At 68.1% G+C, this 14,106-nt stretch overlaps 2 protein-coding genes across 2 annotated transcripts; both read left to right on the forward strand.

Annotated features, from left to right (window-relative positions):
* The first annotated feature begins 16 nt into the window (after positions 1-16).
* On the forward strand, positions 17-12,088 carry CHLRE_03g144424v5 (uncharacterized protein). Its single transcript, XM_043060382.1, has 6 exons — positions 17-2,778; positions 2,969-3,123; positions 3,444-3,534; positions 4,040-4,601; positions 4,717-6,034; positions 6,269-12,088. Exons 1-6 carry the CDS (start codon positions 133-135, stop codon positions 9,699-9,701), a joined length of 8,205 nt encoding a protein of 2,734 aa, XP_042925511.1. The 5' UTR covers positions 17-132; the 3' UTR covers positions 9,702-12,088.
* A 78-nt stretch (positions 12,089-12,166) lies between these two features.
* On the forward strand, positions 12,167-13,931 carry CHLRE_03g144444v5 (uncharacterized protein). The gene is made up of 4 exons (XM_043060383.1): positions 12,167-12,440; positions 12,503-12,640; positions 13,042-13,231; positions 13,447-13,931. The coding sequence occupies exons 1-4, from the start codon at positions 12,318-12,320 to the stop codon at positions 13,860-13,862; spliced, it is 867 nt and encodes a 288-aa protein (XP_042925512.1). The 5' UTR covers positions 12,167-12,317; the 3' UTR covers positions 13,863-13,931.
* The last annotated feature ends 175 nt before the right edge of the window (positions 13,932-14,106 follow it).

Genomic DNA, 14,106 nt, shown 5'->3' on the forward strand with positions numbered 1-14,106 from the left:
AAAGGCGTCTGACCCGCGTATCCGCGGGAACCGGATAGATCAGAGCAGCGCTCGCGCCGGTCGCTGCGTGGGCGCCTTGCAATATCACATCAGCAACAACACGCACGCCTGACGCACACGGCGCTTCGTTGCATGTTGGACGAGCGAGGCCGCGGTGCTCCTGGCCAAGCGTTTGCACCGGCGCCGGCCGAGAGCCGGTTTGCGAGTGTGCCCTCGAGCCTGCATCGCGGCGCCTTTGCGCCGGGTCCGGCGCAGCATATGCAACATGTCGGCTACGCATCGCAGCAGCTGCAGCAGCAGCAGCCCCAATACATGGACACAGGTGCCAGCGAGCCGCCACCGATGAGCGCGGTGCCTCAGGCCCCGCCGCAGCCGCAGCAGCTGCACGGTTGCCAGGCTTGGCTCGACGGCTCTGATCCACGGCAACAGCAGCAGCGGCAGTGGGCGCAGCAGCAGTGGGCTTGGGAGCAGCAAGAGGCGGCAGTGGCGCATCCGGACGAGCAGCAGCAGCAGCCGCAGCAGCAACCGCTGTTCCGCGAATGGCTGCCTCGGGCGGCCAGTGACTCGCGCCTGGAGGCCACAGCGGGTCCCACCGGCGCTCATCATGATCAGGGGCCGCGGGGGCAGGGTGACTCACAGTCGCTGGGGCGCGCCGCTGGCACGTACCCGGGGCCAGCCGTGCAGGGGGCGTCGGGTCGCCCCCTGGGCCCTCCTGCCGGGCAGCCGCCTCCGCCAGCACCACCGGCTGCGCACCTTCACACCTACCATCAGCACCGCTACCACCGCCAGAGCCACCAACACAGCTATCAGCAGCCGCAGGAGCAGGAGCATGATCAGCAGTGGTACCGGTCCACTGGTGGCGGCTACCAGGCTGCTGCTGCGGCGCCTTGGGGCCCTGGTGACAGGGGCCCGCACCCCCCTGGCGGCACCGGCGGCGCCTCTGGTGGCACCGGTGGCACCGTGGCCGCAATGAGCGGCGGCAGCGGGGACGGCAGCAACGGCAGACACGGCAGTAGCAGCAGCAGCGCTTCCGGCACTACAGCCACGGGCGCCGCCCCTGACACTGCCAGTTGGGGTGCGCGGGGGCCACCGGTGCACTCTGCGTGGGCAGCCGCTGCCAGTGCCAGTCCATACCCGCAGCCGCAGCCGCAGCCACCGCAGTGCCGGGCTCCGCAGCAGCCGCGCATTCCTCCACTGCCGCTGTCCGAGTGCTCAGGCCACGAAGCTATGGAGTGGCAGCAACAGCAGCACCCGCCGCAACACCCGCTGCAACACCAGCAGGCCGCGGGGCCGTGGCTGCCGTATGGGCACCCGCCCCATGCACCCGTGCCCGGCTCCTCGGCACTCGCCGCCACCGGCCGCAGCCACAGCAGCGGCCCCTACGGCTGCCGGCAGCTCACTGCGGCGCCGTCGGCCTTTGCGTCGGCCTTTGCGGCGCATGCGGCCTGTGCAGCGGTGGGCGTGTGGGAGTCGCCGCCCGCCCGCAGCAGTGGTGCCCGCCAGCAGCTGCCCGGCGACAGTGGCAGTGGGGGTGGCAGTGGGGGTGGCAGTGGGGGTGGCAGTGGGGGTGGCAGTGGGGGTGGCAGTGGGGGTGGCAACCCGCCGCAGCCGTACGATGTGCCGGCCCAACCTCAGCCGCACCAGGTGCCGCCGGGTGCCTACTACCCCTCGCCTCAGCACACCCCGTCCCCATATTCATCATCGGCATTGTCGTCGCCGCCGCCGCCGCCGCAGCAGCAACAGCCGCACATGCCAACGCCACCGCATTTACCGCAGATGCAGCGCGGCAAGTACCCGAGCCAGGAGCTTCCTCGCTTCTGCTCGCCGCCGCAACCGCCGCCGCCGCAGCAAGGATATGGCCCACCGCCACATCATCAGCACCACCAACAACACCAGCCGCAGACACCGCAGCAGCCACATCAGCCGCAGCAGCCGCCACAGCCACTGCTGTACGGTGTGCAGTACGGCGCTCCGCCACCGTCGCCTCCGCATGGCCAGCAGGCGGGTCCGTACCAGCAGCAACAGCAGCAGCAGACGCAGCAGCAGACGCAGATGGCGGCGGCGGCTGTGGGCAGGCCACTGCTGCCGCCTGCCCCCAGCTCGCCTGCAGGCACCTACCCCTACCCCTACCCCTACGCGTACCCCTACCCGCACTCGCACCCCCACCAGCCGCCGCAGCACCCCTACCCACACCACCAGGCGTGGCCCCAGCCCCACCAGCCCCACCAGCCCCCCACGTCCATGGCCGGCCCGCCCGGCGGACCGCCAGAGCCGCCGCCGCCACAGGAGCAGCAGCAGCAATGGCCATCGGGGGACTGGCAGCAGCAACAGCAACAGCAGCAGGCCCAACAGGCCTCGCCTCAGCCGCCGCAGCCAGAGCCGCTGAATGCTGGTCTCGCGCCTTCACCGCCGCAGTCACTCTCATGCCGGGGCAAGCCACGCGCCAAAGCCCGTGCGCGTCCCACAAAGGCCGCTGCCGGCGGCGGTGGTAGCGGCAGCGGCGAAGGCGCTCTCGCAGTGATCCCCGGGCAACCACCCCAGCCCCAGCAGCAGCCGCAGGAACAACAGACGTTTGGGGCAACAGGGGACTCGGCCGCGGCCATGGGCGTGGTGGGCGGCGACGGCGGCGGCGCAGGAGCCGGAGCTGATGGCGCAGGAGGTGGCGGTGGAGGCGGCAGTGGCGGAGGCGGAGGCGGAGGCGGAGGCGGCCCTGAAGGCAAGCGGCGCAACCGCTCCGGCCCCAAGAGCCGCAGCAGCCCATACATCGGCGTGTCGCAGGTGTGTGTTAAGAGAGGAGCGAAGGAAGTAGGTCGCAGACGTTTTGTTGTTGTGTGTGGTTACAAGGTGGTGAGCACGACGTGCATATGTGTGTATGTGTCTTTGTATGAAGTGAGCTTCGAAAAGGTTGGACAGGTTCTATGACCTTTGTGTCGCTCATTCCGCATACTGTCATTTTTCCTCTGTGCAGTACAAGCGCACGGGGCGGTGGGAGGCGCACATCTGGGACAGCGGCGGCGGCGGGGTGGGCGGAGACGCGAGTGGTGGTGCGGGCGGCGGCGGCGGCGGCGGCAAGGGGCGGCAGCTGCATCTCGGCTCCTTCCCCACTGCCGAGGCCGCAGCGCGGTGAGTGTCCTGTGTTGAATTCGCCAACACGGTATCGTTTGTGCGTGTCCAGCCTCCTGGCCCGCCTCGTGTCCGGCCTCCTGACCCGCGCAACAGCCACCTGCTGGGCGCACAAGGGCGCATTGCCGGTCTGGCCTTCCCGGGCATGTACGGGTGGCGCATCCACCTCCGCACCCCTACCCTCGCCCTGCTCCCCCTTCCCCGCGCCCGAGTTGTCCGCCCCACCTCGATGCGGCTGCAGTTCTCCTTGCAGCGCAACTGTTTTCTTACGGGATATGTTCAACGTTTATCACCCCCGCCTCCTTCTACCCCCTGTCCAGCGCCTACGACCGTGCGGCGCTGTGCATGCGGGGCCCCGGCGCCGAGATCAACTGCCCCCTGGAGTCGTACACACACGACCCAGTGCTCGCGGTGAGGACCTGGTTCGGGGGAGGGGGCGGCGGCGGGTTGGTGACCTGTGCCCCATCCGCCCGGGAGTGTCGCCTTCCTCCCATTCCCAACTCCTGTAGTAGCTAGGTGTGGTGCCGAGTTCTGCTGCTTGACGACAAGGATGTCGACCTTGATCATCGTCTTGTCCAGCTTCGTGGAGACGTCAGCCACCTCTCCACGAAGGCCAGCCACCTCTCCACGGAGGCCAGCCACCTCTTCACGAAGCTGGACAAGACGGTGACCAAGGTCGACATCCTTGTCGTCAAGCAGCAGAACTCGGCAGCAACTCCTGTAGTAGCTAGGTACCTGCTACCTGCTCGTGCACCCGCAGTGGCGCCACAACCCACCAGAGCCAAGCTTCCATGGCTCGCTGCCGCTGCCGCTGCCGCTGCCGCTGCCGCTGCCGCTGCCGCTGCCGCTGCCTCGGCAACTCTCTCTCTCCCTGTGCCGCTGCCGCTGCCTCTCCCTCTGCTGTTCGGCCCCGCAGCAGCTGCGCCAGATGCCCAAACGCGCCATGATACTCGCAGTGCGCGCCACAGCCAACACCACAGACATCACCGGCACCGCCACCGGCCCGGGCGGTGCATCCGCAGGCGCTGGCGACGGCTACGGCCCCCTTGGCGGCGGTGCCGCGCAGGCCGGCGCGGCGACTGCCGCCCTGGCTGCCGCTGCTGCCTACGCCGCGGCCGTGATGGACGCCGCTGCTGCTCCTGGAGCTTGTGCCGGTGCTCCTAGTGCTGCCGGTTGTGCGCCTGTTGGCTGGGGCGGGCAGCAGCAGCAGCAGCAACAACAACAACAGCAGCAACAACAACAGCAGCAGGAGTGGCTGGACCAGGCGGCTTCAGCAGCGTGCTGCATGGGCGGCCCGGGCCCCTCGGGTCACTTGGGCGGCCCCGGCCACATCACAGCGGTGGTGGTGAAGGCGGAGGCGGAGCCGGAGATGGAGTGCGTGGGCGTGGGCGCCTGGCAGCCCCCGGAAGGGGAGGGCGACCGCCGCATGTCCGCCTCACCGCCGCCACCGCCGCCACCGCCGCCACCGCTGCCCCCTGGTGCGTTGCGTCTTGCACCTTGCGCACATACATGTCTCCTGGATATGCCTCCCGTTCAAGCTTTGTGTGGGGTAACACAAACGGAACGTGTGTTTGCATGTGGGTGCGCGCACAGGCCTGGGCGGTCGGGTCCCCTCGTTGCTCACGTCACCAGCGGCACAGGCAGCAGCTGGGGATGCGGGCGAGGCCGCCGCCGCCGCCGCCGCCGCGGGACTCCTCCAGACGCCGCTGCAGCCGCAGCAGCAGCGGCAGCAGCAGGCAGATGACGTGGACATGCTGCTGGCCACGCCGCCACAGCGGGAGCCACAGCTGGGGCCGCAGCAGCCCATGCAGGCGGCCGGCGGCGGCTGCCCTCCGCAGCTCAACCAGGTGTCGACCAGCGCGTTTGACGCCGGCACCGCGGCAGCCGGCACCGCGGAGCTCCGCACTGGCGCCGCCGCCACCCATGATGCCGCTAGACATGACGCCTACCGGTGCCAGCAGCAGTACTGGCAGCACCCGCACCAGTTCCCGGCAGGCCACGTGAGGGCCGTGACAGCCACACGTGCAGCCAGTGGGCCCCCTCAGTTCTGGAGCCAGCAGGCGCAGCCGCCAACGCATGTGGGCCCGCCGCCCGGTGGTGCTGCTGCTGTGCAGCTACAGCCGCAGGCCCAGCAGCTACAGCCAAACCAGCTGCAGCCCCAGCTGCGCCGCTCGCACCACCACCGCGCTGCTGCTGCGGCCACGCCAGGCAGCACCGGCGCCCGCCACCGCCGCTGCAGCGCTGGGCCCGCCGCTGCAGCTGCAGCCACTTCCTTGAGTGGCAGTAGCCCCGTGTCTGCAGCAGCAGCTGCTGCTGCCGCTCCTGCAGCACTGGTCGCAGCAGTAGCAGCAGCCAGCCACGGCTCCAGCCACGGCTCGCCTCGCTCGCCGCCGGCCACACACCATGGCGGGGTGCGGAAGCACAGGGCAGGTGGCGGCGCAGCTTCAGGCGTCACGTCAAGCTCACCAAACTCAGTCAGTGGCAATGCCGCCGCCGCCGGCGCCTCGCCGCTCGCTGCCGGCGCCGCCACCGCCCACGGAAACGCCCGACGTGGCGCCGCCGCCGCTACCGGCGTTTCCTGTGCGCTGGCAACGGGCCTTGCCGATGAGCGGGCGGCGGCGGGAGCCGGCGGCGGCGGTGGCGGGTTTGAAGGCGACGACGCGGCGCGCGGCATGGTGACGGTGGCGGGCCTGCCGGTGCCACCCACTGCCGCCACAGCCGCAGCTAGCATGGGCGCCGGTGCCTGGGGTGCAGCTTACACTCCTCCGAGCAGCCCAGCCGGTGTGCCGCCGCTGGCCGTGGTTCCAGGCAGGGCGGTTGGACAGCTGCCGCCCGGCCGTGCGTACTCGGGCGCAGCGGGGGCGGCAGCAGCAGTGGAAGCAAGGCCGGCTCCCGCGGCGGCGGCGCCCGGGTACGTGGCCGGGGACGTGTTGCGGCGGCTGGAAAGCCTAGCGAGGGAGAGGCAGCGCGAGCGCGAGCAGCGCAGCTCTGCGGGCGGCTCCGCCACAAGCGGCGGCGGCGGCGAAGCCGGTGGTTCCTGTGGCAGTAGCGGTGGCGGCGGTGGGGCCATGTCCGCGACGGCCGCTGGCGCCGTGGCGGCAGCTGTGCTAGCGGCCACTTCTGCCGCCGCCGCGCAGCGCGCCAGGCAGGCGGCGGAGGAGGAGGCTGCACAGCAGCCGGCGGCGGGCCCACAGCCGCATTGGCCGCCTCCAGAGCAGCAGCAGCAGCGGGCGCACCCGTCGCAGTGGTGCTGGCCCCACACGCCCGTGGTTGCAACTGGCGTCGAGGCGGCCGCACCGGCTGCTGCTGCTGCTACTGCTGCTACTGCGGCGGCCTGGGGCGCACAGCCCTGCGCCGTCGGCCCCTACGGCGGCGGCGGTGTCGGCGCCGCGGCCGGCTCGCCACAGCACACTGCTGCAGCTGCCACTGCTGACGCTGACGCCTCGATGGTGATGACCCGGGCGGAGTCTTTCTCTGGCCCGATGCAGCCGCCGCCGTACATGCAGCAGCAGCAGCAGGAGCAGCATCAGCACCAGCAGCAGCAGCAGTACGCGGCAGCGTGTCCCTGGCTTTACACGTCCTCCGTGCCGCCGTACGGTCAGGCGGCCGCCGAGGCCCCGCCGCCGCAGTTGGGTGCGGTTTCTGCGTCCCCGCATGCCCCTGCTGCTGCTGCGGCTGCTGCGGCCGCCCAAGCGGGAGCCGCGGCTGCTGCGGCTGCCGCCGCCGTGTCGCCCCTGCGCCGCCTGAACCTGAACCCCGCCGCCTCGGCACCACTGCCGCTGCCGCCGTTCGACGTCGCCGCTGCTGCAGCTGCCGCAAGCGGCCCCGCCAGCACCTCGCGAGCTGCCACCGGCGCCCCGGCGGCTGGGAGCCCGTACCTACTTGTGTATGGGCAGGCGGCCGTCACTGCGGCTGCGGCGGCTCCTGCACAGGCTGCAGGTGCATCTGTGCAGCCCGGTCAATATCAGCAGCAGTGGGGCCCGGTTGCTGGCGGCTTCTGGCCACATTCATCTGCTGCGGATGCGACGCCGCCGCCTGCATTCGCTCTGGGTCCGGGCCCCGGTGAGGCCATGGCTATGGAGTGGGGGACGACGCCCGCCGTCGACAGAGCTGCAGCATACTTGGCACAGACGCCGGCAGCGGCTGCTGGCACAACGGCGGCGGGGAACTCCGCGGCGCCGCACCACTTGCAACAGCAGGCAGCAGCAGGCGCTGCTGCTGCCGCCGCCGCCGCCGCTGCCGCAACTGCTTCCTCCTGCCTGTCGGCGGGCCTTGCTGCTCACACCACCCTTGACTGGCCGCCGCCGCAGCAGCTGCTGCAGCCGCCGCCGCAGCAGCTGCTGCAGCCGCCGCCGCCTCTGGCTGCTGTTGCCGACTCAGCAGCCATGGTCACGGGTGGGTCGCCCTGTGGTGCTCTGGCGGGCCGCGCCGGCCTCCACCAGCACATCGGCACCGGCGCCATGACTGGAGGGCCACCGCAGCAGCAGGAGCAGCAGATACGAGTTGCGGGGCGCGCGGAGTCCGCCCCGCACCCGCTGACCATGCTGCCAGGTGCTGAGGTGGCGCTGGTGATGCCCGTGCCGTCTGCAGCTGCTGGAGCAGTGGTGGGCCAGCAGGAGTGGGCAGTCGCAGCCACTGCCACTGCCGCCACCTCCTTTCCGCGCACGGCCCTGCCGGCTGGGTCGCCACCGCCGCCACCGGTCCCGAGGCACTGGTCACATGCGACGGCAGGCGCGGCAGCGGCACCGCCGGCTGCGACCTGCGTTAGCGGCATGGGAGCTGCCTGGGGCGGCCTGGGAGCCGGCGCCGCCGCCGGCACCCTCAGCGGCGGTGTCGGCGGCGGTGTCGGCGGCTCCCCGGCATCCCAGCTGCCGAACATGCCTTCGCCCGATGGTGCCCCGCGAGAGCCGCTGCCGCCGCCGCCTTCTGCCGGCGCGTGGCAGCAGGCCTTCACGGTGGCCGCGGGCGCCTCCCCCGCAGGCGCGCAGCCCCCGCCCGCCACGCCGTCCCCCACGCAGCCATGCTTGCAGCCGTACCAGCTGCAGTCGCCATACCCGCAGCACCAGCAGCGGCCTCCACAGCCCACCGCACAACAGCACCCGCCGCCGCAGCTCCCGCTGCCCTACCTGAGCGCTGTCAGCGGCCCCACGCCCTCAGTAGACATGGCCGCTGCCGCAGCTGCAGCATTAGATGCCACCCATGCCGCCAATGCTAACGCCGCGATTGCTGCCGGCAGCGCCTTCCCCGCCGCCGCTGCCTCCTTCCCCGCCGCCGCCGCCGCTGCGTCCTTCCCCGCCGCCACCGCCGCCGTCGCCGCTGCTGTCGCCGCCGCCGCCGCCCCAGCAGGTGAGAAGGCGCCGATGCCCTCCCGCGCCAGTGTGTCGCTGGGCGCGCTGATGGAGGCCTGGCTGCACTCGGAGGACAGCGGCGGAGGGGCGGGTGCAGGTGCTGGCGGTGCTGGCGGTGCTGGCGGTGCTGGCGGTGCTGGTGGTGGTGCAGGCGGCACAGCAGGCTGCGCGCAGCAGGGTGTCGATGCGCCTGCGGCCGCCGCGGCAGCCATGGAGCTGCAGCTGCAGCAGCAGCAGCAGGCGGCATCAGTTGAGGCCGCGGGCGGCGAGGTGCCGGGCAGCGGCGGCAGCGACGGCTGCGGCGGCGGCGGTGGCGATGCGGGCAGCCTGCTGGGCACGCGGCAGAGCTCGTCGCTGAGCAGCCTGGGCGGAGACGAGGACATGGAGGCACTGGAGCGGAGCTGCGGCCTGGTGCTGGATCTGGGGCTGGGGCTGGGGCTGGAGGAGGGTGCACCGGGCGGCTGCGGAGGCGGTGGGGAGTTCACTGATGATGCGGGCGGCGGTGTTGGCTGCGGCGTCATCAGTGCCATGGCGGTCGGTGGCTCTGAGATGATGATGGGGGTCGACACGGCGGGTGGTGCGGGTGCGGGTGGGGCTGCTGAAGCGATGGCTGGGGTTGAGGCGCTGCCAGCAACAGGGCTGGCGGCGGCCGCAGCGGGCGCTGCGGCTGCGGGCACTCAGTCGCAGCTGGCCCTGCCGCCCCCGCAGTGCGTGGCAGCTAGTGGTGAGCGCCCGCCAGGGCCGCAGCAGGAGGAGGCGATGGATGTGGACGCACTGGCGGCAGTGCCGGCAGTGCAGCAACAGCAGTACCAGCAGGTTCCCGAGGGCTTCCCAGCTGGACGCCCGCCAGTGCTGCCAGCACCGCCCGCCTCGCCATTTGGCACTGTGCGTGGCCTGATGGGCGCGGCGGCGGCGGCAGTGGCGGCTGGCTCCGCTTATTACGGCGGCTTGCCTTGCGGCGGCAGTACAGGCGGCCAGGAGCAGTGCTGGCCAGCGGTTGTTGCGACTGCTGCTGCTGCGGGCGGCGTTGATGCCAGTCCAATGGCTGCGGCGCTGGCGGCACATCGCCAACGGCAGGCTGCGGCAGCGCAGCCGCAACAGTCACCGCCACAGCCGCCGCCAATGCAGCAGCAGCAGCACCCCTACAGCCAGCCGCCGTCCCTGGGGCTGATAGCGCTGCAGCAGCTGCCGTCGCTGCCGGACTTTGGGAGCTTGGACAGCAGCAGCTAGGTCGCTACGTGCGGGGGCAGCCGCCAGCTGGGCCGGTAGTGGGCAGAGAGGCGAGTCGGTCCGTCGTTTGGTGACGGGTCGGTCCCACGGGCATCAGTGCTGGCAGTAGAATCATTTGTCGCAGACCGCCGAGAACGTACTCGGCGGCAGCGCCGGCAAGGGACGGTGCCACACGGTACAGATGACGGGCGGGGCAATGAGTTGAGGCGCCGTCTTTCTTGTTGAGCAGTCCGTGGGCAGCAGCTTGTTGTGGTGGCTGGCTGCCACACTCACACGTGGCATCGACACCCTCCCCTTGTGCTTGTCCAACACAGCGTGTAGGTTACTTAGGCAAGAACACTTGCATGTTACAATGACGACCTTTAATAAATGGCAGCACGCATACATGATGCATAACGGAACGTGTCGACTGCAATGAATGTAGTTACCGAATGTGCCGTGGCATATGCACAACCTTGCCTGGAGAGGACGTTGCGGGTGTCTTGTGGTGCGTGGTTGTTGACGCTTGCAGTCGGTTAGAATTGGGCCTATTGCCACATTATTTGTAGCCACGGACATTACCTTTCTTGATAGCTAGCATCCTTGTGAGCGTGCGGTGCCAATTACTACTACTTGCGTGACAGGGTCCGGTCGGATCAATTGCAGTACAGAGGTTGTCTGGAGTACCTTGCCTTTGTTGAGCTTGAGCTTAGCAGCTATGTAGAGTGTGCCAGGCGTGTAAGCAGTGGTGTACACCTTTTGCGTTGCGTGTCGAGGTTAGTGTTGCGTGTTGGCGGCTGGCCAGTTGAAGAGCAGCTGGGGTGAAGGTTCAGAGAGTGCTCCCGCAGTGCATTGAGCAACTTGCTTGCAGGATGATAGCAGTTACACGGATCGTCTGCCGCTCAGAGATTTTAGGCGGCTGGGTGCAATGGCGGGGGCTCGTTATGTTCCATATACGGTACGGGTGGGGCGAAAGGGTGAGTTGCAGCTATGACTGGCAAGGGGCTGGCTGTGCCTGCTACTAGCGCACCAATTGTGAATTGAATTCGGAGGCGTGCCAAGACAAGTGCCGTCGGCATATACACAGGAGCGAGAAGGCAGGCTGTTGTGATGGCAGTGGAAGAGGGAAGCGAATGGTCTTCGAAGTGGGCAGCCGGCCCAGGGCCAACGGGGCAAAACAGGGGCCACCCAAGGCCCGTTATGTTCCTTGTGTTTAGTCTATTAGGCCGCATGCGCACGCCAGACCTTCAATAAGAGACCCGCTCCACAACCTGTTGGAGATACACACGCCACGACGTGTGTGGGACTTCCAGAGTACTTGCGCAGATGAGATCGTTTGGTCTAAAGAGGATCAGAAGACGGACTTTGCAGGGCTCGAAGCATCTTGGCTTGTACCGTACACATGCGCTTTTGCCTTTCAATTCTTTGATGATCAAATTGGCACCGTGTCATGAGGAGTTGTTATGAAGGCCTGGGGTTGTGATGATGGCATGGGAATGCAGGGGCCGGCACGGCTGCAACATATTGATGTTTGTCACAAGACTGCGCCACTGCGGTACTCCTGTGTGCATGCGTCGATGGTGGTGCAGCAACTATACATTTCCTTCTTGTGTGCGACAGATGAGGCACTTGCGTTTACAGCGTCTCGATGACGCCGGGTAGGCCCAGGCGGGAATGTACGAGAGAACCAACTTACATGCTGGATAAGGCCCAAACACATGGTTCTCGGAATTAGACGCGGTGCATGAGCGAGAGGCCGAGTGCCTGTGCTGCAGGGGCGCAGGGGCAAGACGTTGGGCCAGGCACTGGTTAGGGAATGGGGGCCGAGCGGCACATGCACCAACCCGCACCGCTGAGGATGCACCCATGGATGAGACGCACGGGAAGAAATGAGATCTCAACATCAGCCTGAGCATGCCAGGCAGGGAGAAGTATGTTGCACCGATAGGTTGTGGATATCCGCGTGTTCTTTGGGAAATGCCGTTCATACCCACCAAGGCGCCGCCGGCTCCGGCCTGTGCTCACGCCGTGTGGAGGCGACCTGGGCGGCTGGCGGATGTGCGGGCAGGCGGAGGGGCAGATGGGCAAGCAAGAGTCGGCAGCGTGGGGCAAGGGTGGCGCGTTTTAATTCTTTGTTTGGGAGGGGTGCTGCGCAATGGCGCGACTGACGAGGCCACTGGCGCAAGAGGTTTACAGGCAGGGAGAGAGGGAGGATGCATGCACCAAGGAGAAATGTCGCAGAAGTCGAGCGGGCGCTTCGCGGGGAGCATGGCGGCGCACAGGCTAGTTGCAGCCAGTTTTGTTTGTAGGTGCTGGTTTACGAAGACGAGACCAGTATGTGGAAGGGTGCAGGCCGGTCGCTTAATCCTGTGAAAGGGGATTCGAGCTGTGTTGGCGCGGCCGTGCCGAGGGCGGGTGGGGCGGGCCGTGCCAGCAGGCTCAAACCCCAATCGGGGCCCTATCACGATTGTGCCTTAACCCAACCGGCTCCTTGACAACGAGCCTGTAAAACCAGAAATCAATTCATCGGCGAGGGTGTGTGTCTATCCAACTTCGGGGCCGGCGCCAGGCTGCATAGTGGTGCAAAGTGATACAGGCTAAGCGAACAACATGCGAGGATAGAAACGCAATCACATTATGCCGAAGAAAACAGCTAGCACAAGCAGCGACTCAAGCAGCGACGATGACCTTGCTAAGTTCCAATCCGTGGCGGTGACGTTCGAGGACATCACCAGCAACGCAAAAGAAGTCCAGGAAAAGGTGCAGTGCTGGCAAACCGCGCAAGGCGGCTGAATGCACTAACCGAACTTGCCTCCTTGCAGGCGAAGAAGCGGTTAAGTGGGCGCAAACGCAAATCAGAAAAGAAGGGCGCCGGAGAGGGCGAGGATGGGCAGCCGGAGGCGGGCGTTAGCGACGACGACGAGGGGCCCCTGGACTACCTGACGCCGGTGCAGCTCAAGGTCGGGACGAGGGGGCGGCTGGGGCGGGTGCTGCTGGGTTTGCATGGTACACCGCTGTGGGGCCGCTCACGTGCATAGGAGGTGGAGCTACCGCTGTGGGCGGATGGCTGCGCGAGTGCGCGAGTGCCATCACATGGCAGGCACACACATGACAGGGGAGTGCCTTGCCGTGGAGCGGCTGCGCAACATGTCCGGCTGGGGGGCAGGGCATGGGGCGCAGGGCCTGCCCCTCCCCCCCCGGTTACAGAAGCCTGGCCCCTGTCACCTACCGGTACCGTAACCTGTCTACACCTGTCTATGTGGGTGCTGCCTTGCTGCTTGCCTGCATCCTTAAGTAGTGCTTTACAGGTACGCATGCGCTCACAATCACCCACTGCAATGACGGCCGTGTCCCTGCGCAGGTGGCGGCGGCGCTCGACGGCGTGCTGGGGGGCCGGCTGAAGCACAAGGAGCCCAAACCCAAGCGCCTCAAGAAGGAAGCCAAGGCCGCGGCCAAGGCGGCGGCGGCCGAGGCGGCGGCGGGCGGGGCGGGGGGCTTCCGCTTCTTCCCTCGCGTGGTGGTGGGGGCGGAGGTGGTGCTGGAGCCGGAGGGTGAGCTGTGAGGAGGGGCTGGGCGTGGTGTGGGCCAGAGCGCCACGGGGCAGAGAGGTAGACAGGGGGCTGGGAAGGCATGGATGAAATGGGAATCACACGCCACCAAGGGACAGCCCGCCACCTCGGTGTGAGCTCACAAGCCATCTGCCCAGTGCCTACTCTCACGCTTCCTGCTCCCTGCCCCCTGTACACACGCCCTCCACCCCGCACAGACCAACCCCTGCCCCAGGGGACGCCCTTCCCGGACCAATTCCGGGAAAAGCGCTCGCCCGCGACCTGGGAGGCGGCGGCCGCGTTGCCGGTCCTGGCGGCCGACGGCGCAGACATCCTGGCCACGGCGTTGGCGGCGGCCGCCAAGCACGCGGCGGCGGTGGGGGCGCGGCCACCAACGCTCTGTAGCATATGTGGGGCAGAAGTGGGAGCTGGAGCAACAGGAGGAGCAGAAGGAGGAGGAGGAGCGCAGGGGAAGAAGGAGAAGAAGAAGAAGGGCGGGGCGGAGCAGGCGGTCAAGCCTGGGAGGAAGGTGGGGGAGGGGGTGGTGGTGGAGGCCAAGGTGCACGTGCCGTACGGGGAGCGGATGCAGCGGCTGCTGGGGACGCGGGGGCCCACCATCTCCTGTCAGCGATGACCATGAGAGGAGGCGGTTGTAAGGATCAAGGGCAAAATGTGGGCCGGGCACCTGTAACCAGGGTTAATCCGGTACACGCACTTGTGCCTCGTCCACTTCGACTTGCTGATCGGGACGACAGTGTGGACCCGGAAGGACGGGCCGTGCACCCTTGAACGCAGTGCCCTCCAGACAGTTACAAGACAATAAACTGAAACTCCGTCGGCGCATTGACGTTGGACATGACGGATGGGTAACCGAATGA

Source organism: Chlamydomonas reinhardtii, chromosome 3, assembly GCF_000002595.2.
Source record: "Chlamydomonas reinhardtii strain CC-503 cw92 mt+ chromosome 3, whole genome shotgun sequence".
Classification (NCBI taxonomy): Eukaryota; Viridiplantae; Chlorophyta; class Chlorophyceae; order Chlamydomonadales; family Chlamydomonadaceae; genus Chlamydomonas; species Chlamydomonas reinhardtii.